Below are 27,926 nucleotides of genomic sequence, written 5' to 3'. Positions count from 1 at the left end.
AAACTATAGTAAATTGTACTAGTAGTACTTAATTAAATCTCATATTATATCAATCGTGTATCAAAAAAATCTCACAACATTGTTTTGTAGTAGTACTAGTACCTAATAAAATGACTAGTTATTTTATAAAAAAAAATAAATGACAGCGTGCAAACGGTGTAGCAATAACAACGTTGAACTAGAATATATAAACAATAAATTACTTTTCATTCTGTGCACTCAAAAATAAAAAAATAAATGCAAAGGATTTGAGATATGGTTCACTTCTTATCATTTTCAGCAAAGCGCAACAAATCTTTGGCCATAGAAGAAAACGAGCGTGCTGTATCCTGCATCTCTGTTGTTTTCAAGCTTATTCCCTACACACCACAAAACCTCCATTCATTCCTCACCAAATTCTCCTCATTTCTCATATCATACAACTATGTGTTACCTGCAACTTCTTCAAGTTCTCACTCAGCTTCGTCTTCGCTGCGTTTGCTGCCCCCGAGTCCTGCATTTACGTTGCGAAATCCCATCAGAAAGAGGCTTCTTCTCCTTGCATTGCACTTGGATTTTATTATTTCCTTGTGTTATATATAATTTTGAACTTACAGATGAAGCATAGCCATATTTCTTCTTGATTTGATCAATAGCAGCACCAGTTTTCTCCTCCTCCACTTCATTTACACCCACTTTTTCGGTCTTCGCCTTTGTATTTTTCAACTTGCCTGTGAAACGAACGAAAAAGAAGGTCGAAAATGTCACTAATTTTCGACGTAAAGTGGCATGGGAGGATATGACTTAGTTACCTTTAATTGCTTGAAATCTGTTTGTAATATTTTGTCTATTCAACCCTGCTATCACTGGATACCCTCTTGGCTTCTCTTTCGCGTCATCGATCTCAATGTCATCTGTCAAACCATAAGCAACGACGAAAAGTGAAGGCGTCCTTGCAACACAACAACATAAGGAAAAAAAAAAGGAAGAAAAAAATACCTATATCCAAGTCCTCATCTTCCTCATTCATAACTTTCCTCTCCTCACTTACAACATCCATTGAGAAGTTGGATGTCGAAAATATGGTCGATAGTTCTTCGATACTTTGTCTGCAATCTTCGGTTTCCACCTCATGACCGTTCCTTGCTTTTGCACTCTTGCTGTCTTTGATCACAGAGGCAAATATTCCTTTTTTCTTTTCTTTCACGGGCAGTGAACAGATGAGCCCCTGAGCATTCACAAGTTCTTTCTTTAGAACTGTGGAAGCCGAGTCCACAAATCTGTAAGCCTCGTGGAGCAAAGTTGAGACGAAAAGTAACTCCTGATCACCGTTGATCTGATTCAGAGCAAGTATAGTTAGCAGCCTTTTCAAGGTAACGTTAGAGCGATGAAAAAGTGATGCTGAAGACTTACGATGATGAGTTCGCCATCAAGGGACGACGACACTACAATGTCAGAAATCGAGAGGGGTCTAAAAGTCGAAAATGTGAGTGCTCTTACTGAACTTTGTTTCACAAGAGACAATTCTGGCAGGGATCTGAAGTTTCATAGTAACAAATTCAATCATTCAACTGAAAACATTTAGTATGAGTTTTCGTAAACTAAGCACGGAAACGTTACCTAATCTCGATCTTTCCACTAGTGAAAAGAAGTATTAGCCCGACATCCGGAGAGCCAAAAGTTGATGCTGAGTAACAAGGGGAACTGAATTTCTTTTTGTACATCACTTTCTTGACACCCTGCGAATACGAACATTGTTACTCGACCTTTTCTGAATCGGTCATGCTGATTACACGACAGCCGGTTGCGCATATACCTGGACCAAATGCGACAAGGAAAACACATACGCTGATTTCTCAGTGCATAGCAACATAAACGATTGCTTTGGAGTTGAGTTGTCAGAACGAATGCTGTTGACTTCTATAGCATCAGGCACGCTAGATCCTCTGTAAGAGCAATCTGGAAACTCGGAGTTCTTTATTTCAGTCCTTAAAATCTAAGAAGACGAAGAGAGAATTCAGAGACGACACTCACCCAGAACCCGTGTAAATAGAGCTTTTGACGGTGTATTAGGCCGGACCACATCAGAGCTTAGTGTGTTTCCTGTATCCTTCTCGAGTGTAAAAATAGACGAATCTTTCGTTGCCACGACTATAACATCTTTCTCAAAGCCATGGAAGCTGCAAGTTTCAAAATGCATCGAGATATTCCCAGTGCAGAATTCGCTTGCAACGTGTTTCTCATACAACACAACGGGACCCTCTGGATCGATCAAATACACCTGTGTGCACGAGATACAACACGTAAACTTCAGATTTTAAGATAGATTGTTCTGCATTTTGTTTTAGGAGAAAGATATTTGAAAAACATGCTAGAGATAAACTTACATATCCTTGATCAGATCCAACAGCAAGCTGTTTTAGATTCCCGGTTGTCGCGATAGACAGAATTGCACCAGTTACCTTCACAACTTTGACACGACGAATGATATTGCTGCTTCCTTTCCTCGAATTACCTATGTTTAAGTAAGGAAACAATTAAATTCTTGATGCCTTTAAAATCAGTGACTTTATCTATTCATGAGAACAAGTACCTAAGGACAGAAACGTGCTTGGAGGGGCGAACGCCTCTGATTTAAACGTGAAAATCCGGACCTGCACAAAGAACTACAAGTGAGAAATCTGTGCACCAACGGAGCCCCACAAAGCACGTAGCAACAGAACTTGCTTACAGTTCCACTTTGATCTCCCGACACGAGAAGATGTGATTCATAGTTGAAATGCAACGCCGTCAGTGCAATGCCACTTAAAGACAAGTCATTATCACTCTGCAGAAGCAAGATGAAAATAAAAGGGATATAAACTACCAAGAAACGATGCTCGCTCACTGAAGCTCGTCGTAGTAAAGCCACACAATTACCTGTTGGGTGATTGAAGCTACCGGAAGCAAAAGTGGACAAGAAGCATCCCAGAAGTTGATTGCCCCAGAGCTATGTCCTGTAATGAGCAGGTTCTTAGCCTTCGAAAATGGAGTGAAAGTCGAGTTGCTTCCATCCTTTAAGCTTCTTTCAAAAGGAAAAAGTGGCAAGCTGTCTTTTGCCAGCATGCTAAAGTCCTACATAACAAGAAGGAAAGAAACTCAATGCACGTGTCCTCATTCGCCAGCCAACTACTTTTTCTGTGAACTCTCATGCTTACCTCGTCTGCAGAAGAAGGCATGCAGGGGATGCTCGTCACGAATTGAGCTACCGTGATGCTTGAATCACCATACGGAAGCTTGACCATCACCTCCTTTGGAAGCGAAGGAGATGATTTGCTTTGGCTCTGCGCAAGGTACCTTTCGATTAAAGAGTCATCGTAGGTATGGACGTAACTCGACCTCCCAAGCAAGAGAAGAGAATCACGCCTATGCTTGTTTTGATCAGAGCTCGTGGCAAGTTCAAAGTCCACCACTGGCTCGTGAGGATGGAGCCCTAGTTTGACAGTGCGCGTTTCAGTTTGTTCGTTCAATAAAACAACCTGCCACATTCCATCGAGCAAATCTGTAAAGCCACTATTGAAACTAACGCGAGTAGACAACAGTTTGGTACCTGTAACAAACTTGTGGAGCTACTGTCGGAGCTGCTGCCAAGAACATAAAGTCGGCTTGATTTTCCATCCGCGTCAGCCCATTTCAACTTGGTTATTGGAATTTTCTCTGCTTTATATCCAAGGTTTAGCTTGTAGGTTGGAGTAATCTGACTTGCAGCTTGCTCGGCATCTGAATCTACGGGGCATGGAACACTCCAGAGCATTATATCGCCGTTGCTGTACCCAACGACAACTTTAGTTCCACCAGAGCAAGCCCAACATGCTGCTGTTACTTTCTTCGCTTCTTGAAGCATAGTGGAAACACCAGAATTTGTGGATACGGCTTTGCTTTCTCGTATTCCCCACAACGTAATAACACCATCAGAATAGATAATAAGCACCCTGAGATAACTTGAAATATTTTAGTCCATATCCATAGTAACAACTAACAATCCAATAGATCATTACAACCTCAACAAGTACTACCTTTTACTTTCAGCTGTCGGTTGAGGAAGAACGTGCTTTGCTGCGATATCACTTCCAATCTCGTTTGTCTTGCCATAAGATACCAAAAGAGGTATATTGTATTTCATAGGTTCAATACTGAATGTCACCTTGTGTAACCTTAAGATGGACACATTTCCCGACGAATCTCCTATGTACCTGCCAAGATAAACATACCAATAAAAATCTATGGATTGTATGGATTTAAATTAGTTCCTGGCATAGTTTAAGTCGAGTACATGTAAGCTCCATTGCGCATGGCCGTGAATGAGGTGATCTCCTTCCCAAATTGATGGACGGAAGACAAACACTTGTTATCGAGATCCCAGACCTACGAATGAATAACACAAAATATTACTATTATATAAATCGAGAGAAATGTTTTCGTTCAAATAAACAAGTAGAAATCCGGAAACTGTCACTACCTCAATTTGGTTGTTGACATTTACGTTTAAAAGAATACCCTGGTTCTCGATAAACTGTCAACAAAAACTATTACTCGATGTAAGTTATCAAGGTTGTGAACGGATAAAATGTACTAATACGATGCCTCTGTACATGCCCAAAATGAAAACAATATGATGGCAGCGACGCGTACCAGCAAAAATTTACTTGGTATCGTTTCTGAAGATTCTAGTAGAGCTTGTGCGCCATCTTTACCGAACAATTTTATTTGTCCATCTCTGAGGGGGCGCAAAAGAGTTTCATCTAGTCAAAACACATATCAGGGAACAAAATTTGTGACCCCTTTAGTCACATGACCCGTACCATAAAGCGTTCGAATATCAATATAAATGTACAAGAGGAGCTTCAACGATTCTTTAATGAAATGCTGGAGAATGTGCTTACTTAGTTGAAATAGCAAGAATTTGTTGAATAGAGTCGTGAGCCACGAGCACAGCACCTGATGGAATCCCGTAGTGAAAAACCAAACGAGGATCCACATCGTCGGGTCTCAAACTGTCTGAAAACCCCGAATGCTGCAAAAGGGCAACTAGTTAACCTTAGGCCAACAGAGGTTATATCCCACACAGGACATAGAGAAATCTCCAACCTCTTAAAAATGCATGTAACCTTCAAATTCAACCGATATTACTAAATATAGTAGTAGTAACATTATGATGTGAAACATTTACTCCTTTATACTATGCAGATATGCCAATTTAAGAAATACTACATTTGACTTAAAATGGAAATTCCCTCCTAGCATAACAAAAACCACTTCCAAAAGGCAAATTGTGCAGAAAATCAACTTCGATTTGGATATCAATTCAGAAACTAAATTGCCAAAATCCACTTCTCCATTTGTCACAAGTAGTTACTGCATTTTTTTTTCTCCCAAAAATCCAGATATAATGTGAAAACATTTACTGCACTTATACTATACAGATATGCCATTTTAAGAAAAACATTTGACTTAAAATGGGAATTATTTCCTAGCATAAAAAACAAGTTACCACAGCTTCCAAAAGGCAAATATTGTTGTTAACAAACTTAAATGCAAAAAATCAACTTCGATTTGCATATCAATTTCATAACTAAATCACACAATCTTCTACTCCATTTGTCACAAGTAGTTAAATTTTTTTAATCTCCAAATAATCCATCAGATCCTCACAAATAAACAATTTTGTAACTGACTAGTAAGAAATTCAGAACTCCATTTTGTTTTTCTCACCTGATCGATCACAACTCTCAAACAATCAAAGAAAAGGTTTGAATATAAAAAAAAATTGAAAGCTCGGAAACTAACGAGTTGAATAGAAGAAGATGATTCAAACACTACTGAAACTGAATTTAAAATGTTCCGAAAATCTAACCTTCTTCATAGAAGCCTTTTCAACGAGTTTCTTCACGAAAACAGACATATCCGCAGAAATTGAATCCGAATTAATTTGAATTTCGAAACACTCTATGCGTGTAGGCTAGGGAAATGAGCAACGGAATTGAATGGGAGTGAAGGAATGGAGAGAGAAACAAGAGTGAGGAGGAGTCTTCTTTTGTAGAATTATATAATGAGGTAGCAACGGTTTATTTCATTAACGATTACATACAGTTTTATCTCTTTTTTTAGATTAAAATAATAAATTCGCAGCAAATAGAAAGAGACGGTTACTTTAAAAACAAAAAACTGACAATTTTTATAGTTAAAAACTGAAAACTAAATGATGGGCCGGTGGTCTGATTTTGAACGAAGAGGACACGTGGAAGCAGACAACGTGTGATCCGAAGATTGCGATAAAACGACGGTGAGATCTATAATTACCTTAAATTGTCCCTACCTACACGACAACTTACAGAAAACGCCACGTTACGGCATGGAATTTATGCGTTATTACGGGGGCAATAATGTAATTACACCGAAAGACGACAGGAACACGTATCGATTGTGAGAGTGAGTGTTTGAGCATTGCTAGAAAAAGAAATGATGGGATGGGAAACTTTCCTTTTTTTTTAAAAAAAAAAGTGACACGTCAACTTTTTTATTGGATAATAAATTCCTATCAATTTCAATGGATATTTAGTAGTGTATACAAGTTTACCTATAAGTTAATACTCCCTCCGTTCCATAGTAGTGGAGTCATTTTACCATTTTGGTACGTTCCATAGTAGTGGAGTCATTTCCCTTTTTAGTAAAAGTTAACACATTTCTTCTCACTTACTTTACTCTCTCTTACTTTATTCTCTCTTCATCTCTCTACTTTCTTAATCTCCGTGCCGAAAAGAAATGCCCTCACTACAATGGAACGGAGGGAGTATATATTAAAATAAAATAATACTCCCTCCGTTCTGCTTTAAGTGGAACATTTCTATTCCGACACGAGATTTTATGTATTGGTATTTTGTGAGTTAAGTGAAAAAAGTAAAGGAAGAAAGGGGTAAAAAATAGAGAGCGATGTTTCTATTTTTAGAAATGTGTCATTTAGAATGAGACATCACAAATAGAGAAATAGTTCACTTAAAGTGGAACGGATGAGTATGAATTACTAGTATTTAATTAATTTTACAGACATATTGGTTAATATAGTTGTTGGCCAAACTTGACATGTATCGGTGAGTTTCAATTGCAGCGAACAACTCATTTATTAAAATTAAAAATAAAAGTTACTCCTTACCTATTCTATTCCATGGTAGATCGAGTTTATTAAGGATTGCTGCTTGCTAGTAATTGTACCATTTCTATATGTCAAGGACAATTATCTTAAACTTTATTCACAAAAATAATTAGCCAATCAAACGGAATGATGTACAATTATTATATTCCGGTTTTATATTTGAGGCATTCAATTTAAACCAATCAGTAGGAAGATAAAGTCAAAGACGTATACTTTAAACATTAATGTCACAATTTTTTTTTAGTATAAGAGAGAAAGAAATCGAGTATATAATTGCCACCTAAGTACAAAACTTTAACAATGTCTATATAAGTCTGGGCAATTTTCTTATTAATTTGTTCGATTCATTTGTCAAATTAGTATCTTTAAATTCATCATATTCGAAATAATTACGTTATGATTGGAATCTATTACTCTCATTCTTCATATATTATATGTGGACACATAACTATCCGAAATATTGATAAATTGGTTTTACATAAATGTAAATATTAATGAAGAATAGTCATGGAAGACAAAACGCAAAGTTGTTATGGGCATACGTATTAAAGATGTTATTATCAGTCAAAAAGTTCTTAAAATGCTTTTGTTACATTATTTTTTTCCCCATAAACTTGTTACTTAAGTTTTTAATATGAATATGAATTGACACGTTAGCTGATGTTACGAGCTGCATAACTGTTTGTCAAGATCGAAAATAAAAAATAAGCTTATATGATTGGGCAAACACATAAAATATTTACATTGCTCAAAGCTACTAAAATTATTCACAAAGGTTAAGCTCAAAAGCTTATTAGTATTGGAAATGAGCATAAGACTTGGGCTTGACCCAAAGAAATAACATCCATCTTAGTCTTATTGGTCCATTAAAGCCCAACTGTCCAATGCAGATCCATTGAGCTATATTTATGGGAAATTTCCAACTTGATTCTCACTATGCTAGAATATATGTATGGGGATCAATGGATACTCACTACTCAAGTTATTTGGATTAACTATTTTGACTTGAATAATATAGTATGTTAAATATCAGTAAATCAATTATGCCAACGTGGCGCTACCAGCAATGCTAAAACGAAATCCTTTAAGCGACTAGTGAAGTCTTATGTGTCAGTTGGGTAACTAGTAACAAAACCAATTGTGTTGACATGGCGCTACAAGCAATGCTGAAAACGAAATCATTTAAGCAACTTTTGAAGCCCTTTCGTGCCGGTAGTAATATGAGTCACGTATTAATGGGACACTAGTAGTATAAGTGTTAGATTTATGCAATTTTTTTATATTAACAAAGAAGGTGATACATACATTTAAGAACAATATATTTGTAGTTGATATATTTGGAACTAGAAAAATGAATGGACGTCAACCCAAAGAAATACATCATATTATCATATATATCGAATTCCAATTTAATATATGTAAACTCTTGGTCGTTCCATTATATATTGAGACAATTATGGCCCCTCACTTCATATGGTGGTCCAATTTTATTCAACAATGCCCCTAACTTTAACTCTCATGCTTTAAGGGGTTGTACTTTTGTTTTTCTCATTGCTTTTAGGTTTCAAGCCACATGCACGTTTTCACATCATTTTGATTAGGCCCCTTTACAACCTATTTTTCTATAAAAAGTAATATAAATATCATGCCTTTTATTATTCTCTTAGTATTTTTTTATCAAATCCTAAATCTTCACTCAATTATTTGTTTTTTTTTCAATTGGGTCCTCTACTTGTCTCCTCTTTCCTCATTTTCACTTTTAAAATTGCAATTTCTTAATCGTCCTATTTTTCAGTGTAGCTTTAAAAGGTCTTGGTTTTTAACTACACGTGATGATAATGTTCAATTTTGATGTTAAGTTAATAGCTAAGGTTTTATGGTTTTTTTTAATGAAATACTATGTAAGTTACGAAATCAAAAGGGAGGTTCATGTTATAGCATGAAAAACAACTATTTGAAGACAATATTGGTAATCTATACATATGTACTCTCTATTAGCATAATCGAAATTTTATTTTTTACTTTTTATTTATTTATTTTATAAACAAGCAAAGAATGTGGGTTCGACTACATAATCAGCCCACGTTTGGGTTTATTTCTCGAGAAGGCCCCGCCCCATGCTTTTTTATTCACTTCGAATAGTATTACATTTTACTTTTGGATTATTAATTGATATAATCATATTCTGTTGTAGGTTGCAGCCTTAGTTCTTAATTAATTCATATATTCCCTTCCTCCTTATTTGGAAAAAAATATATATGGGTTTTTTTCTATTGGGATTTAGTATAAGTTTAAAGCTGCTATGAATCAGTGCAATGCCAATTATTAACAAAATTAGCATTCAGAATTGATATAATTGGGATGATAATCTAATCTAGAATGCTACTATTATATAGTAATGAACATTCCATCATTTTGCAATGTTTAATTAGCAGTTTATTTTTTATTCCTTTATTGGTAGGTGTATGTATAATTTTGAGAAAATGATGATGCGAGTTCTTTTTTTATTTATAAGGTATTAAAGGGAGTAAGAAAATTAGAAGTAGCCAAGCCAACTACGGCAAATAATAATGAGTTGTTCAAAACAATAGTAATTTTATTCAAAACAATAGTAATTTTAAACAAAATAAGTTTTATGAACAATAACCTTTTCTTGGAACCAATGGTATGAGGGAGTTATTTCAATGACAAAAAAATTTATGGTATCATCTAAGTCACTCTTAAAGAAGCTATTTGTGGAAAAAATTAATTAACTTTTATAATAATCATACAAATATTTTAATCGAGCGAAACACACAAATCAAGTTTTGGGTTTAAATTAAGTAAAATTATTGTAATTTAAAATTTATAAGGATGATAGCATCTATATCCTCACTACAAGCTAAAAATTAATACTTACAACTATAAGATTAAAATTATTTTCTAACATAATGGATTTCTTTATTTTATTATTAACGGCACATTTTCTAGTCAAATTGCCAATATGTTTCTCTGGGAATATTTTTGTACAGACAACAGTTGAATTCACGTGCATGATCTATTCTGTTACAAAGAATCAAGTACATTCATGAAAACATTAATTTACTATTTATGAATATTTCACTATCCTTTTTTTGGGTCATCATTTTATTTAGGAAACTTTTCAAAGTAGGAAGTCTATTTTCAAAGAAAGCAACATCATAATTTTATCAGCATAACTCTATTAAAAATGAGTAAACTACATAAAAGATATACAACACTTTGATGTTTGCACATATACAATTTGAATTTTGCTCATTTTAGTTATTTTTTTCATATTTTTTCAGACTTAAATGCCCCAAAAGCATGGAGGGCAGTTTTTTCCATTTAGATATTTTTAGTTTAATACAGTATCTGTTTAGCATTTTATTTATTTTCTCTTGTTTAACACATTTGTTTTAACGTATTACTTCATTTATCCTATTAAATATCTCATCTTTACTTGAGCAGTCCTTAATAAATATTTTATTTCATTTTTATTATTTTCAGTAAGTGGACCACTTATTCTACTAATACTCTATCCATAATTATTTTTAAACTAATAGTACTATATAAAAGTGACGTTCATATTTCACTCACTTTTCTTCATAAAGTCAAATAATTTGTTAAAACTCGCACCGGTCAAATATGAGACATTTAATGAGGTTCGCAAAGAGTATTATTTAACTATTCTATACACAGTACTATGATTTCAATTAGTTTTTTTTCTATTTTAACGTCATTTTGTTATTAACTTTGAATTTTATCTTTCAAATTTTTAGTTTTACTAGCATTTTACTTTGGATATTTTTATTTATAATTTAGGTATATATTGATTATCATGGCCACGTATACAAGCAAATGTGGTGCACATTGGCGGACACATGTGGAGGGATGGAATGGCTTAAGCCCTCCCCAACAAGATTTTTTTCATCTTTTTCTATTTATAAATTTTTTGAAAATTAATGATAACAGTTTTAAGCCCTTCCAAAGCCAATATAATTGTAGACTAAATTGCTGGAACTGAATGATGTGAAGGGGCTGGACAAATTTTGAGGATCGAAAATTTGCAAAAGATAATGAAAGAAGAAAATGGCTGACGGAACTTTGGGGAAGAAGTTAGTGATATAATATTACTATATTAGGTATTGAAAGTCACATTTAAAAAGTACTGTACCGTTTTGAGCTCCAATTAATGTTCTCTTATAAAATAAAATTGATTATGAAATTTATCCTAAGTTATAAATTTTGACCAATGATAACTTCCTTAATTCCTTTTGCTATGTTGCATAAATTGTTAAACTTATTTCAAATATACGAGTAGCTAAAATGCATAACAAAGATTTTTTCTACTTTTACAAGTTGTTTCACATCACTTCCTTTAATTCCTTTAGCTATTTTAAATTTATGATGGGTTGGACTAGTGTATATGATTTTTTACGATACAAGTATTAATTTTTCATATATACTAGTATATAATATGAGCCCGACTCAAGACAGGTGAAACATTTTTTTAGACACGATACTTAAGAAATTGACGTGTTAAATGTTAAAAGTGGAAAGAGTAAAGTAAGAGATGAAATAAAATAAGAGAGATGAAAAAAGAATAAAGTATAAGAGAAGATAAATTTTTTGCCAAAAAAGTAAATGACTTAACTACTTTGAGACAATAAAAAAAAGAATACGACACAATTACCTTGGAACAGAGGAGTATAATATAATAAAAATATACTCCATCAATTTACTAGAATTAAAAATTCTTTCATTTAAAAACAATTTCTTAAAAATAGAAACTTTTCATTTTAGAAAATGGACACACAATCCACTAACACTAATTTCCCTATATTTTTCTCCTCCTCTATCATATTTTATCAATTTTTTTTATTTTTTTTTCATTTTTTTTTACTTTACCGATTTTGCATTAAAACTCATACCGTTTTCAGAATTTCTATTTTTAGTAAATAAAAGGAGTATATGATTAAGCCCCTACCATTAAGATTTCCTGCGTCCGCCACTGGTGGTGCATACCATATTCCACGTCGAGTGAGCTAGAATGTGGACTGATAGGGATCTTAGTTGAACATCTTCTTCACATTAAATTCACGTTGCCCATACTCCTAGTTTTAATGGACCATCATTAGCCAACGGTGCTTGCACACGGTTCATGAACCGCCGGTTCCGGTTCATGAACCGCCGGTTCACGCTTCACGAAATGCATGAACCGGAACCGGCCCGCCTAGGGTCCCAGCGGTTCCGGTTCAAAAAACTGGCGGTTCAAGCGGCGGTTCAAAACCGCCGGTTTTTTGGGCCGGTTCGGCGGTTCGGCCAATTTTTTTTTTGCATTTTTTAATTAAATTACGACTCCAACGTGTAATATTTATTCAAAAATGTACGATGAAAGTTGCAATTTTACTGAAATTACACGTTTACAAGTTACAACAATTACAAATCGAAAAATTTAAATACAAGTTACAACAATTACAGATCGAAAAATTTAAATACAAGTTACAACAATTACAAATCGAAAAATTTAAATACAAGTTACAACAATTACAAGTTAACAAGTGTTGACAAAAAAGACTTAGAAGCTCTTATTAAAAAAATTATAAGTATATATACTCTTAATCGGCGAAGGAGATCTTTCTACATAACTAAATTAAGGACACCTTTAGCAATTCAACTTTAAATGTTGAGTTTAGTTTAACAATCAACAATGATAGTAGAATTGTCAAAAGTTTTCCGGATTTAGCCGTATAGAGAAATCTACTTCATCGACTAGAGTATATACAAATACAATTATGTAATTGTATTTGCATATTTTTAAAATAGGAACAAATGGGAAAAAAAGAAATAAAGGAAAAAGGACTTGAACTCAACTTAAATTTAAAATTTAAGTTGAGATGCCTACGTATCCCCAATGCTCATTTGCATTAGGGAATCAAAGCCCACGTAGTTCTCTTACCTTACTTACTTATTTGGCTTGGCCGGCGGCGGTTTACGGTTGGCCTACGATTCATCCCCTGTGAATTCATCTTGTGATCCCTTCTGACGATCATCCCAATCATTTTCTTGTTCTCTGACGCCGGCTTTGACCCAATCATCAAGTAACATCACGGCTTCCATATTTTTCGCCGAGAGCTTACTTCTTGATTCATCCAACACATGCGAGCCAACATTAAAAGCGGACTCGACGGCGACAGTGGAAGCAGGAACAGAGAAAATCTCATTGGCCATTGACGCAAGGATGAGAAAATCTTTCTCGTGGGTTCCCCACCAATCGAGGACGTCGATTTGGGCCGGAGGAGTAGGACCTTCATCACCAAATGAAAAGAGTGAATCGAAATATAAATCCAATTCACTTACCATACCTGAGCTCCTTCCGCCGGTGCTGTAGCTGTATAGGTCGGCTAGTTGGGACGCGGCGTCGGGGTCATCATAATCGGCTTGAAATGCAAAGCCATAGTTATGTTGTGGAGGAGGGGGGGTCTTCTGACTTGGTGGGTGTTGTTATACTTGGTTTCATATTCGGTGTAGAGAGCGCACAAGTTAAACTCGAAGGTTTGTTGGATAATGGACCGGTCCGGGAGGGTTATTTGAAAGGTTTCTGAGAGGTCTACTCCAAATTCATCACTGGTATCGGATTGGAGTGCTTGAAGGTGGCCAAGATCAATTGAACTCAAGTTGTTATAATAAAAATCCAAAATCCGTGAGGTACCAGCTAATTTCCATTTTGGATCCAATACCTTTGCAATCAAAAACACGGTTGGAATCTCACTGAAATACTTGAGCCATTTTTCAATCATGTAATATAAGACACACATTAGCTCAGGCAAAGAGGAAGCATTTTTCATTGCAGTTTTAAAACCAAGGGATATGTACATGCAATGTTCTAAAACACGAACATCAATGCAATAATAAACACCCGACAATTCAACAGTAGCATTTTTAAAATTTTTAAACAATTTAAATAAAGCCACACTATGTTCCCAACAACTATGCGAAAGATATAAATCATGAACGAGATATGTTCTATAAAAATCACATAAAGCATCTTTATGTGTCAAAGTAGAATTCAAACAATCATATGTCGAATTCCATCTATGAGACACATCCAAAGTAAAATTCGTATACCTGACATTCTTTTGATGGCAATATTTCTTTCATGCTTTGCCAATAGTTGGCTTTTGATGGATTAATCTAACTGCAGTTCTAATAGGAGAAACATGCTTTTGCCATAATTCAAGTGCTTTTGATGGAAACCTCTTCCATAGCATCTCGACGACTAGGTCGCCTTAATTTTGAGGGACGAGTAGTACTTTGATCTTGGGCAATTCTCTTGCCCCGATCACCACGTCCGGATCCACCACGAGAAGAAGACATATTGATAAATGAAAGTAGTATGGATGGAATATGTATGGAGTATAACTGTATACGTGATGAATTACGAGCACAACAACAAATATAGTAGTAAGTAGAAACTAGTAAACAACTTGAGCAATTAGAGAGAATGATGAGAGAATAGAGAAATTGAGATTGAGAAGAGAAATTCTTATTAACACAAGAATTGGGTGAGGAGAAATGAAGGGGAAGTGGGGTATTTATAGGAGTAAAATTGGAAGAAATAAATAATAAAAAAGAAAAAAATTTCAAATTTCAAATTTCAAATTTTCGGCCAAACCGCCGGTTTACCGCCCGAACCGGCGGTTCACCCACGAAACTGGCGGTTTTTCCACAATTTTAAAAATTAAATTAAGTTAACAATATTGCATCCATTTGATAAATCGAATGGCGATCGTTACTATGTTGATTAGTTTTGGGTTTCATTAGAGCATCTCCAGTGGGCGGATGTCCCACTCGGACATCCACTAGGACTTCCCAAAAACACCTCCTGCCACGTCACTAGGACTTCCCATCCCACTGCCACATCATTAGGACATCCCCTTCACAATCCGCCCTTCCCACTAGGACTTCCCGCAATAAAAAATCACAAATTCACAAATATACGTAACGGAATTATAATTTTGACACGGAATACGGGAAAATTGCAAATGCTTCATTAAAAAAAATTACATAAAAAAAGAAAAAAAATTACATAATAAAAAAGAAAAAATTACATAATAAATTTTTTGACTCGGCTCACTCCTCTCGTCCGTGCCGCCCCCGTCGTCCCCGCCGCTAATCTCAGCGCCATCATCTCCAATGGGTGGCATGCCCAAATCGCGCTGACGTCCATCGATGACATCCTTCAACATCCTTTTGTACACAGGATCTGTCGTGCTATGCCACCTATGCATGGTCCGGACCAAGCTAGTCGTTATCTGCGAGCGGGCGAGACGGTCGTACTCTTCTGGGGGAGCAGGGGCCTCCGATTGGACCTCGAACGACCCGCTGCTGCTTCCCCTAGCCTTCCGCTGCGCAGCCTTTTGCCCAATCGGGCGACGACGCCGGCGGGAGTCTGATTGAGGTAGCGGGGACACTTCCTAGGCTTCTGGGAGCTCGTGCGAACCAGCACTGCTGCTGTATTCCCCGGAAGCGTTGATCTTCGTCCGCTTCTGCCAGCCCGATTCGACACCCCCACAAAACTTTTGGGAATCCTTCACCACGAGATAGGACTCCCACTGGTCGAAATCTTTGAACTTCAAAGATCTGTCGAGGTAATGCGCCAGGGCACGGTTCTTCACATCCTCCTAGGACATACAGTTGGTTGCCTGGCGGAGATTGTTTTGGTAGAGGCTGGCAAATCGACTAAGCTTAGGCCTCAACCGCTCCCACTGTTTTCGGCATTGTTCGGGAACGCGACTCTTCGCCCCAGCCGGTTTGTGTGTGAGGTAGGCTTCAGCGACGCGATGCCACATTCTGTCAATATGCTGGTTAGCACCCACATAGGGATCCTCGACTATTGAAACCCAAGCCTTCAAAAGCGCGACGTTTTCCCACATGCTCCAGGCCGTCCGCTTTCCCGTCTCCTCATCATCCTCCTCCTCAGCCACCGTTCGCGAGGAAGAGCCCGTGGCTTTCCCCTTGCCCCTGCCCCTGCCCCTTGCCGCTGTCCCCACATCATCGGGAGTCTCCCTGATTGGAGATAGCCCCAACTCCTCAAAAGAGAAAGTTTCCACGCCGGTGAACTGAGTCTCCGGAACAAAACTGGAGGGGGTATCAGTAGACAGCATATCGATAACCGGGCGATAGACATCGTCCGCTAGTGGTTTAGGACCCCTGCCACCCCCTCCACCAAGCATGGTCTGCATCATCCCCGGCATCATCCCACCCATCCCTATCATATTTGGGGTCATGCCCCCCATCCACATCATATTTGGGGTCATGCCCCCCATCACCGCTGCCCTGGGCATCATACCACCATCCAATTGTACATACCGAAGTAAGGGGACATCATACCACCCATCCCACCCATACCACCCATCCTACCCATTCCACCCATCCCCGACATTGCCAGAACCATTGGCGCATTTCCGCTAGGGTTTCCTCCAGTTCGGCGGGAAACGTCGGAGTCAGCGATTCGCTCGTGCCGGGGGAGATTCTGTCGTTCTCCATTAAGTAGAAATGAAATTTGTAGTAAAAGAAGAGAGAAACTTGTTAACACAAGTGGTGTAAATGAAATGACGGGCAACGAGCCGTATATATAGAGTTTTTTTTTAAAAAAAATAAATTTAATACCGGACGTCCGACCCGGACCACAATGGCGGACGTCCGCCATCCCGTCGCCCGCACGTCCGAGGACATCCGACGTCCTTACAGGACGTCCGTATCCTACCTTCCACGCCACAATGGCAGACGTCCCGATCGCCCGTCGCGGATGTCCAACCGGACGTCCGCCATTGGAGATGCTCTTATTCCCAGAATCATGAAGTCGGGTGGGTCCACCCAGATTCTAACCACCCAGTCAAAATAGAATTTCAAGAGAGAGAGAGAGAGGGCGAGTGTGTGGAGAGAGAGACAGAGAGAAAGCGAGTGTGTGGAGAGAGAGACAGAGAGAGAGGCTTTTTTTTTTGGAGAGAAGAAAAAGAGGCTTTTGGGTTGCTGGTGGTGTGATTTCCAGCAATGGATTGTCATGCCAAAAGTACTACTTTTCTTCCTTCATTGTTACTATCTGTACTTCATTCCATCTCATGCTCCGTCCTCCTCTTTCATCACCATCCTCCAATTTCATTCGCATCAGATTCACACCTGCTGCTGATTCTGGTTTCTCACCTTTTTCCCCCTGCCTGTGACGGTGCTGGAGCTTCCAAGCGACCGTTTCATGCGCAATCACACCTTCAATTTTGTGATTGCATAATGTGAGTTTTCAAACCCGTTTGATTGCTGTATTTCGGATCGGAGGTTTTCGCATTTGCTCGAATTTGCGTTAGATTTGGAATGCGTTTATTTTGAGAGGCTTCAGCTTCAGTCATGGTTGTTGCTTGATTTTGTACTGTTCTATCGGTTACTGGATTGCAGGCTGTGATGGATTCGTTGATTTTTAAAATTCTGCCTCGGTGATGATAAATTATGCCACACGATGCGCGTGTTTACCAGTCGTATGTGGATTAATTTTATCCTGCAAATGTCGCGTGATTCTTAGTTAGCCGCTTTTTTACCGAAAGTTATTTTGCATTTGCTTTTTATTACTCAGCTATACTGAATGCATGATCGCCATATGCTGAAGAACACTATAATTTCGTTCATGATTTTTCGCTTTTTTTTGGTACGGATAATTCTACTGATGCATGACTACATAAAAATATGCTTGATTCATTATTAATCTGGTTTCATTAGACTTTATTATTTCTCCGTGTTGCTGTTAGGCCAAAATTTCTGGTATCCTATGCAGAGGAAATGATGCGTCGTCGTTTTGTGTTGAAATGTGGAAACACTAACGTTATCTTGAGCCCGCTCTACATTTTGATGTACTTCCTTGTGTACTGTTCTCATACCCTGACTGGATTGCTATTTGTAAATCCTATAGGTTGAGAAGAGGACTCAATTTAATTTAATGGAACAATATGAAGATGATGAGCCTTAGAGCAGTTTTCTCCTATACGACGGGGTAATTCTTTGTGGGATGGGGAGATTTTTGCAGCTGCCGTATGTAAAAGAAGACTCAATGGCCCAGCATGTTGTTACAAGATATGGTGGTAGGTCTACTAAATAATTCAAAATAATTAGACTTGCTAGGGGAGGTGCTAATTTTCCTGCAAGTGCTCATGAATCTTATCCAGCTATGATTTCCAACTAGAAAATTTCTTGTGGAAATAGTGAGTTTATTATTTGGACTTCTTCATAGTATGAAGCTATTCTTCGGGGGACAAATTTAATCTCCCAACTTAAAAGTTTAGCATACCTGAATTTTGCTGGAATGAACAATCAAACAAACTTTCTTTTGGTTAGCTTCTTGCCTTCTAATTAACTAGAAACAAAGTTTGTTCTTTGTTTTCAGGCGTGGAGACACCTAGAAACAGTAGGGAGCTGCCAGAGGAGACATTCTATGGCTTATATGCAGGAAGAGATAGGAAACTGGTGATTTTCTTATTTTAATCTCGTTAACTTATCAGCAGTTGTGGTTTATGATATACAATGTGTTTTGGTGGAGTCTTTTGGTTATTCTCATACTTTCATACTGTTGCCCTGATCACATCATACTGTAACCAAATCCAATTGGTAAGCTTGGCACCATTTATATAGGTCCTTTTTTTCGTGTATAACAACATACTGTTGTTTTGCAACATTTTTCAGTATTCTTATAATTCGTTCAAGGAGTCACCCAAGAAGACATGTTCCACTGAGGCTCCAATGAAGAAATTGATTAGTGAAGAGATATCTAAAAAATCAAATGCCAGACCAAATGCTCCAAGCTTAGTGGCTCGCCTCATGGGGGTTGACATGTTACCCGTTGATCTAGGACAAGAGCCAAAAATGATTGGAAGAATGAATGATGTGCCTGCAAGGAAGTTCACAGATAAGGAACAGTCTAGAAAGAGCTCAGATGGCCGTGATTCCTTTATCTGGGATTCCCCACCACAGCATGGTCTGGATTACTTTGACCGAAATTTTGATAGCTTTTCTGATCACTGCAGTAGCCACATGAAGTTGGGGAAGCCTAAACGCCGAGAACATCCTCAAGAAAAGGAACTTCAGAATTTCAAAAAAGAATTCGAGGCATGGCAAGCAGCACGAATCATGGAATGTTCAAAGGTTGTAGAGTTCAAAAACAGTCGTAGCCAGACAATGATGCAAGATGAACTCAGTGAAGAGACAAAGTTCTGTTATGACGATTGCAAGAGAGTGAAGTCTTTTGACAATTTGAAGGAACCAAAGGACCTCCCTGTGCGTTTGCGTGAAACACTTGCTTCTCGCAATTGTGAAAAGAAAAGGGACCATTTGTTAGATGGGATGAAGGAATCCTTGTTTTCTAACAAGTCAAAAAGAGACATTCCTCTCTCTAATTTGCTGAGTTCTGATAAGAAATCAGATATTGTCTCTGCTCCGACCAAGATTGTGGTTTTAAGGCCTGGCCCTGACAGGATGGGTGTCAATGAAGATTCGTGGAACAGTACTCCTAGCTCTTTTGAAGAGAGGGGTAGTATTCAAAACTTCCTTGAGGAGGTCAAGGAGAGGCTGAAGTCTGAACTGCAAGGTAAAAGTTCTAAAAAAAGTAAAGTAGCCCGGGGAGGAGGAATTGAGACCCCTTACCGGGAAAAGCCTTCAGAACCAAGACAAATAGCTCACCGTATTGCACAACAAGTAAGAGATAGTGTTACACAGGACATTGGGTTGAATTTACTTCGGTCAGAATCTACAAGGTCCTATATAAGTGACACTCAGTCAAATGGAACCGATTCTCCAGAGCTTGTTAACAGAGAAACAAGGAAATTATTGACTGAAAGGTTCAGGAATGTTCTGAAAGGTGAAACACATCGAGAAATTCCGATTGTTTCTCATAAAAGACAGAGATCGTCTGTGCTAAATCCTGAGAAGACCAAAGCTGTACAATCTAGAGATATATTGATCGAAAATAAAGTGTGCTACCCTGAAAGCTCTATGAATGATTTAGGAAAGCAAAATAGATCTTTCAGGGAGGCTCCTGATGATTGCAGAATGCTCTATAAGGAACCATCTCCAAGGAACCTTGTTAGATCTCTGTCTGCTCCAGTTTCAGGATCAGGAACATCATTAGGGAAGCTCCTCCTGGAAGATCGTCACATATTTACTGGGGCCCAGATAAGAATGAAGCATGAAGTAGTTGAGAATGTCTCAATGGATGTCAAGAAACAGAAGAATGAAAAATCCAAGATAAGAGAAAAGGTCTCAAGCTTTGGGTACAGCTTAACACTTAGAGGAAGGCTGTTTAGAAGGAGAGTTCAGTCGGTCGATGAATTACACTATAATTGTGATGACCTTCTAAAAGATATTGCAAGTGGACCAACAGTTATGATGAACTCCTATGACACTCATGTGAGGATCTTATTTGACTTAACTCACCCTTTTTTACTTTTGAAATTAAAGATGATTTCGAATGCTGGCGCATTACTAATCAATAATAATTGTATCTGTTTTAGGAGAATTCTACTGAAGTTCCACCAAGCCCTGCATCTGTATGCAGCAATGTTGACGACGAAAACTGGAGGCCAGCAGTTTGTTCGAGTCCAGCATCATCTGGTGCAGACCAACCAGAGGACAGTGAAGTGCCTTATGTTTTCAGCCCAATAAACCCAAGCTTGAATGGTAAGTGAAGTTGCACATCTTATTTCTATAAGTAGAGCTCTGTACTTCTGCACGAGCAAGGTTGACTGCTTTATTCAAAATGTTTTGAAAAGGGGGGATCATATAACCTGTGTGGATGCCTAACTAATTTAGCATAGTTAGCTTATATTTCCTTTTATGCTTTTTAATTTTATAGAACATGCTTCGGATTTCTGTTAGATTTATCATTTAATGGCTGGTCCAGTTGGTCTATTCATTTCATTTCTAATCTAAATAACACATAATTTGGTTTGATAACGTAGTAGCTATGTTAATGTAATCCATGTTTCTAAATAAATGTGTATGTTTGACAGCAAGAATAAAAGCAAACACTTTATCCAAAAGATCATGCAACATCTCATTCCTTTATCTTTACATTTCACATTTTCTTTTTAATTTTTCTGCATTCAAATCTGGTGTCGCAGTTGCCTTATGATTCTTGCTTCTACCATTTTTATTCATACAGATTCGGTAAAACAGCTGGATCAATTGGAAAAGCCAGGTCTAGAGGAATCTATTACCGAAGAGAAGTCCGATACAGTTGATCCAGAAATAAAGGACCCGACTGAAGCTTATGTTAGAGATTTGCTTGTGGCTTCCGGTTACTATGACGGTTCGTGCAGTCGACCACTGCCAAAATGGGACCCACTCAGTCAACCTATTAGCAACCAGGTATTTGAAGAAGTGGAAGAGTCTTACACACAAATCACCAAGGTTGATGAAAGCAGCACCAAAGATGAGGGAGCAAGAACAGATCACAGGGTGATACTTGATTTGTTGAACGAAGCACTGCAAATTGTACTCAAACAACCACCAAACATGTCTAGGCTCGGAAAAGCTATTGAGTCTTCGCGTCACCAGGCTCCTCGTGGAAGGGAACTCCTTTCTTTCGTCTGGGAAATCATTCAAGGTCATGTACATCCTCCAGCAGCTGATAGATCAACGTATGCTCTTGAAAGTATGCTTGCTCGAGATTTGAAGTCCGACTCGTGGCCTAGATTGCTGGATGATGACGTCAATGATCTAGGTAAAGATGTTGAGTGCCACATTACTTGTGATCTGATTGAAGAAATTGTCAAGGATATCTACTCATTGCATACTTGAGTAGATTCTGGAGTCGGATAGTTTGGATCGATCTTTGTGCTCCATGGCAGCTCGACTTCTTTGTAGGCATAGTAAATTATCTCGAGCCCAGAAAAATCGTCGAGGAAAATATGATCATGCTGTGTGAAATGTGTATAGTTTTATTATTCAGTATGCATGGCTGAGGTTCACTGTAAAAGACTGTGGTTTGCATATATTGGTGTGGTTGTTGTAGAAAGGTTGCTGGTTGGATAACTTAATTAGTTATGATTTTGGAATTAGACTTTTATTGTATTTTGTATCATAAATAATAAATTTAAAACCCATTCTGTAATGATCAATGAGAAACATGGAATTATGACCAGAAAGAATAGCAATTAGTCACTAAGTCAGCTTCAGTCTAAACTATATTATTAGGTGGAGACTTTTACTACTACTGATAATTGCAATCACAAGTTTCTCCATTATTAAGGTGAAAAACATTACCTTTTAGAGTCACTCTATAAACAATAATCATAATAATCTTAGAGGCCCAAACCTCAATTATTAATTTTGACGACAAATTCATACAATCGTGCATGTCGTATCTAGTTTGGGATTTTAATTTACATGTAATGTTTATTAATTTTTGTACGTTCTTTTGATACACTAAAGACCCACTATGCTATTGTTATCAACCATTCAATTTGCTCTTCCCACAACTAGCCCAACTAGATTTACATTAAATTTGTGGATGTCTATTCTAATTCTCATGAATGAGATTGGTTCTGAAGTAGTGAAGTAAAGGAAATTCAGAATGATTAGTGCTATACTATTAAACTACTAGTTAGATATAGGTATTGATGATTTGATATTGATATATTTTAAGGCGGAGATATAGGTATTGGTATTGGTATTGGTATTGGTATTAAATGTTTATGAATTTCATCGGTTAGTTTGCGAGCATGTAGTTTGACTGGACGCTCGCATTTATGTTCATTTGATTGAGACCGGGACTGAACTAGGATTTTAAGAAAGCTGGTGTTGAATTTAAAAATAATATTAACATATTTAATTTTATTTTTATTTATAATATTTTATAGTTTTTAGGAGACACTAAATTATTGTAATTGTATTAGACGGATCAGCATGACTTTAAACTATAAATATCAACTTTTTTTCGAAAAAATATTTCACTGATATTTGGATCACTTGAATACTCTATATGCTCTTCTACTATAGTACTTATATGATAGAGAGGCCTTTAACTTTACCATTAATATTTTTATAGTAAAAACGAAGTGGTTGTCTCAAAACTTACACTTACATATAATAACATGAATAAAAAATAGTAGTATATAAATATTCATAATATTGAAAAATAGATGAATATAAAAAAGAGACTAAAGAAATATCCTAAATAAAGTATACACTATAATATTAAGAAGAAGATCACAAAAATATTAAACTAAAAATGGTGCGTGGAAACTTAGAATGTGATAAAATATTTATTATTGCATCTTCTTAATAATGTGAAGCTGTATAAATAAGATTTAATATACTAATTAATTAGATACTTAGAAATTTGGGCTTCGATTCCAATCACGGATCCCTAATGACCTAAGCCCAACATAAAATATAACTAATAGCCCAGTAAAACTATCTTCATCCCCAAATCAAATTTCTCACACGCATAGTTGCAGAACGGATGACGGCCAGGGCGGGGATACTGGGTCCGGCACCAGCCAAGCCCCCGCTAGAGCGGTGGCTTGGCCAGTGCTATCTCCGTCCCTAGATTGAGATAATGTTTTGTAGAATCCAATAAATAATGCTACAACAAGTACTATACTAGGTGACACTTTCACGTACAAATATACTTTCTCCTTCCAAAATATAGTCCATTTTTTACATTTTGGTTCATCTTTGAAAATTAATTTATTTTCAGTTTTCATAATTATTTTTTCTGATAATCTAATTTTATTTTTAACTAATAATACTATAATTACTTTTTTTATTCTATCTTTCTCATCACCAATTTCGTAATAAAACTCATTTCCTTTCCAAATTCTGTATTTTTACCGGACGGAACGATTATAAAATTTGAATTTTAAGCTATGTAAGGACACCTACCAATTTCCATTATTCTCTTGTTCACATAGGATTCTCTTGTTCACATTGGAGGTAATAATAATAATAATAATAATAATAATAATAATAATAATAATAATAATAATAATAATAATAATAATAATAATAATAATAATAATAATAATAATAATAATATTGTTATTGCAAATATTTAAATTCAAATAATGATTTTCACGAATATTGAGTTGGGGATTGGCGTTATTCAAATTTGAATTGTGAGTTAATTGGGGAAGCTTTCTGGATTTCCAAAGAATTTATGATCCCAAAAATAAGAATATATTTATGAGGTGATGATTGAGCAGTATAGATACAGAAATACGTATGAATAAAATTAGTGCAGATTTTCGCAGACCTCAAGAACCGTACCTCTTTCACACTCAGACTTTGATTCCAATTGGATCAGTCGCCGCTGATTTCGGGCGAAGAAAAAAAGGTACTCCCTCCTCCCTTCCATCCCCGATTAATTGTCACTTTTTGATCGGGCATGAATGGAACTTGGAACACACTTTTTTATATTGATTTTATAATAAAATGCGAGGATAGTGAATTAGTGGAATGTGAAACCTACTTACTATTTATGGTAAAAAAAAATGAAGTGGGAAGGACGGACCGAAATGAAAAATAGTGATAATGGGGGACGGAGGTAGTAGATAAATTGCACTAAATTCTACTGCAGATGACACTATTCCTTGTCGCCATTCATTCACAATTTAAATTAAATATACATACATTGTATATATAATTGCCTCAATCCACCGTCTTTTTTGCTTTGCTTTGTCGTTACCTTTTTCCTGTTTGTCTTTCCTTTACCAGCAAATTAAGCGGAGAAAAGGCGACCATTTCTTGACTCTATGGAGTGGGAGAAGCAACCGCCGCAGCAGGCGGAGGAGCCCGCCGGCGGAGGGATGTTCGTCAAGGTCATGACGGACGAGCAGATGGAAGTTCTCCGCAAGCAGATTGCCGTCTACGCCACCATTTGCGAGCAGCTCGTTGAGTTGCACAAATCCCTCACTTCCCAGACCGATCTCGCTGGTAATTTCGTCAAACATCTCTTCTGCATTACTCTCCCTTTCGATTATTTGTGGAAATGGTGGGAATTGAAGGTTTTGAATTGGGAATTTGGCCTTTTTTGGTTTTTGGATTGGTAATTCAACGGAGATATGTACTCAGTTGAGTTTTTGCTGTGATTTTTTGGAGGTTTTTGGTCTGACCTTTTGGTTTCCTTGGGTTTGTGCAGTAAGCAGATGAAGCTTTAGAGGTGATTAGGCTGCTTTGTGATTTTTACTTACTTATAGTTTCCCATCTTCATGCTTTTATGATTCTGATGCCATTTTTGTTCTGTTTTAAAAAATGTTACCGTAGTGAGAAATTGTTGTTTGATGTTTGGTTTACGTTTATGTCGATTTTAGTCTTAAAAGATACCATCAAATGGTGTGGATCAGATGATTTCTCTTGTTTACTAGGATGGAAATAGAGGTCCTCTTTGTTTCCGCTGCCAATTGTTCTCTAAGCCCAGTGAAGTATGACTTTGTTTACATTCTTGAAACCGAGTATTCTGTACAGCAAGTTGCTGAATGGATAATGGAGGAGGACATATTTTCTTCACTTAACCATCTTTGATGAAGTGTTTGTTTTGTGAGTCAGTGAGTCTTGGCCAGAAAGTGCAGTGGGAAACAATTTGTGTCGTCGTTGTTTATCTTTCTTGTATGGGTGAGTGTTTTGGATGTGTGAATATATGTATGTTCGTATTCTGATATTAATGAATTGTGTTCCTCGATCAGGAGTGAGATTGGGAAATTTGTATTGCGATCCCCTGATCACCTCCGGTGCTCATAAAATCACCGGAAGACAAAGGTGGACCCCAACTCCTATGCAGCTTCAGATTCTTGAACGAATTTTCGATCAGGGTATTGGAACACCGAGCAAACAGAAGATCAAAGAAATAGCCAGTGAGTTGTCTCAACATGGCCAGATTAGTGAAACAAACGTCTATAATTGGTTTCAAAATAGGCGTGCTAGGTCGAAGAGGAAGCAGCAGGCTGCACCATCAAACAATGCTGAATCTGAAGTCGAGACAGAGGTTGAATCCCCCAATGATAAGAAAACAAAGCCTGAGGAATTTCAACCTCAGAACATCCTAACCTCCAGAGCAGAGGATCTCTGTTTTCAGAACCCTCAGACGAGTTCAGCAATACATTCTGTCGATCCAAGAACCAGCAAACCTGAACCAATGTTGCCCCCTGAAGGAAGCTCCAAGTTTGGGGGTAATTTCGGGCAAATGTCCTTCTATGGAAATATGTTATCAAATCCGAGTACGTATTTCTTCTCCCCAAAATAGTAATTTCTTCTATATTTTGTGCTTAGATGTACCAGATTGTAACTCCTAATGTATTAGATCATCATTATCTGATAATTTGAATCTTCTCAAAAAGAAAGAACATATGCTATAGCTCTCAACCCTTTCCAAGGGGTTTTAACTTCCAATGGAAGAAAATTGGATTTCGTCTTTTATTTTTCGTCCATAGTCGCAGAAACGAAAAATTAGACAGCGAACCATTTTAGCTTTCAGAACTAAAGGAAAAGCATTGATGATCAAAGATGAATAAGGGTTTTGCCTAGGTGCAAACTACTGATAATCGAAAGCTCATGCATTTTACATTTATGAAATCCTTTTAACTCAGACATTAAAATTTCTTTAATAAGATGAATATGTTATGCTTGCTGAAATACACAATTTGACCGCATGAAGTTGTTCGTATGTGCAGGAATGGACCAGTTCATAGGAAAGATAGAAGTTCCCGGGAACTACAATCCTTATTTACAGCAAGACGACTACAACATGGATGGATAAGCATATAGGTCTCTTGACTTCTGGCATATGTGCTTTATGAACTGAAAATATATTAGTTTGAGCTGATTAGTTACTTCTACTCGAACATGGTGACTAATGCTGATCTTGTCATCTTCGACTCCACTTTGAAGATGAAATTTGTCTTGCCATTTTGTTGGTATGACCAATGAAGTTAGTATTATGATACATATATCACTCCAGACCAGAGTCCGGCTTTATTGTTCATTTTCGATTTCGATTTGTTCTTTTCCTACTGTCTCACTCCTTTGCTTTACGAATATTGCAGTGTGTGGATTCTCTGTAGATTTGCCAGATTAACATATGCTCTTACTTTTGCGTCTTTATTGATTGTTTTAGCAACATCTGAATGTCTGATAGTTGGGAAAATATAATGATTCATATGATATTTTGTTTTATAGAATAGGCATTTATTTGATTTTGATTGGTATTGCAGGAAATTTCTGGGCATAAAATAATGTTGTCTTATTTGATTTTCAGAATCGTCACAGAGGTAGTCAGACATTGATGCTAAAATCCCAATGTCATCGAATAGAGTAACATATTCGCAACATGTCGTCATATCTCAATTTTAAAAATTCGTAAATACTTGAATATGAAAATGAGTAAAACAAGGTTGAAAAGTTCGCAAAGCATAATTTACAACATGGATCAAGAATCAGAATTATAGACAAAAAGTTGTGACCTAAATATTTACCAAAATCTAGGGCTACAATTGAACTCATTTTAAAAAGAGGGAATATATTTTTTTATCCATGAACTTTGTCAAAGTATCATTTTAGGTACGTGAACTTTGAAAATTTGAGTTCCGTCAACTATGAGTTAATATAAATCGAAGTACGTTTTACTATTTCCAAGCTTTTTTCAGACGAAAATACCCTCAATACCTTTAAGGGTACATATTTTTAATAAACTTATCACATATTCATATTTTTTATAATATAT

The 27,926-nt window shown here is 36.9% G+C and overlaps 3 protein-coding genes across 7 annotated transcripts; 2 read left to right on the top strand and 1 right to left on the bottom strand.

Moving 5' to 3' along the window:
* Positions 1-9: 9 nt before the first annotated feature.
* Positions 10-6,082, bottom strand: LOC121776162. Of its 3 annotated transcripts, none has more exons than XM_042173305.1 (21): positions 5,873-6,082; positions 4,902-5,032; positions 4,651-4,735; positions 4,478-4,531; positions 4,292-4,383; positions 4,035-4,211; positions 3,569-3,950; positions 3,177-3,497; positions 2,899-3,093; positions 2,711-2,806; positions 2,573-2,633; positions 2,367-2,494; positions 2,014-2,260; positions 1,796-1,938; positions 1,600-1,718; positions 1,393-1,516; positions 979-1,315; positions 792-893; positions 595-710; positions 434-493; positions 10-359 (listed from the first exon to the last, which is right to left on the bottom strand). In XM_042173305.1, exons 1-21 carry the CDS (start codon positions 5,918-5,920, stop codon positions 261-263), a joined length of 3,117 nt encoding a protein of 1,038 aa, XP_042029239.1. In that variant the 5' UTR covers positions 5,921-6,082; the 3' UTR covers positions 10-260. The 3 variants fall into 3 exon arrangements, with proteins under 3 accessions (XP_042029239.1, XP_042029240.1, XP_042029241.1); XM_042173306.1 differs by having other exon boundaries at positions 4,651-4,760; positions 5,873-6,080; XM_042173307.1 differs by lacking the exons at positions 4,902-5,032; positions 5,873-6,082 and having other exon boundaries at positions 4,478-4,544; positions 4,651-4,743.
* Positions 6,083-17,126: 11,044 nt separating this feature from the next.
* Positions 17,127-22,319, top strand: LOC121777056. Of its 2 annotated transcripts, none has more exons than XM_042174183.1 (6): positions 17,127-17,460; positions 18,129-18,297; positions 18,600-18,679; positions 18,896-20,614; positions 20,719-20,884; positions 21,369-22,319. In XM_042174183.1, exons 2-6 carry the CDS (start codon positions 18,225-18,227, stop codon positions 22,004-22,006), a joined length of 2,676 nt encoding a protein of 891 aa, XP_042030117.1. In that variant the 5' UTR covers positions 17,127-17,460; positions 18,129-18,224; the 3' UTR covers positions 22,007-22,319. The 2 variants fall into 2 exon arrangements, with proteins under 2 accessions (XP_042030117.1, XP_042030116.1); XM_042174182.1 differs by having other exon boundaries at positions 18,582-18,679.
* A 2,520-nt stretch (positions 22,320-24,839) lies between these two features.
* Positions 24,840-27,307, top strand: LOC121777726 (WUSCHEL-related homeobox 8-like). 2 transcript variants are annotated; one of them, XM_042175071.1, is made up of 3 exons: positions 24,840-25,144; positions 25,894-26,424; positions 26,878-27,307. In XM_042175071.1, the coding sequence occupies exons 1-3, from the start codon at positions 24,964-24,966 to the stop codon at positions 26,961-26,963; spliced, it is 798 nt and encodes a 265-aa protein (XP_042031005.1). In that variant the 5' UTR covers positions 24,840-24,963; the 3' UTR covers positions 26,964-27,307. The 2 variants fall into 2 exon arrangements, with proteins under 2 accessions (XP_042031005.1, XP_042031006.1); XM_042175072.1 differs by lacking the exon at positions 24,840-25,144 and adding an exon at positions 25,232-25,822.
* Positions 27,308-27,926: the final 619 nt, after the last annotated feature.

This window comes from Salvia splendens, chromosome 18 (genome assembly GCF_004379255.2).
Source record: "Salvia splendens isolate huo1 chromosome 18, SspV2, whole genome shotgun sequence".
NCBI classification, from domain to species: Eukaryota; Viridiplantae; Streptophyta; class Magnoliopsida; order Lamiales; family Lamiaceae; genus Salvia; species Salvia splendens.
This window is presented reverse-complemented; position numbering and strand designations above follow the sequence as displayed.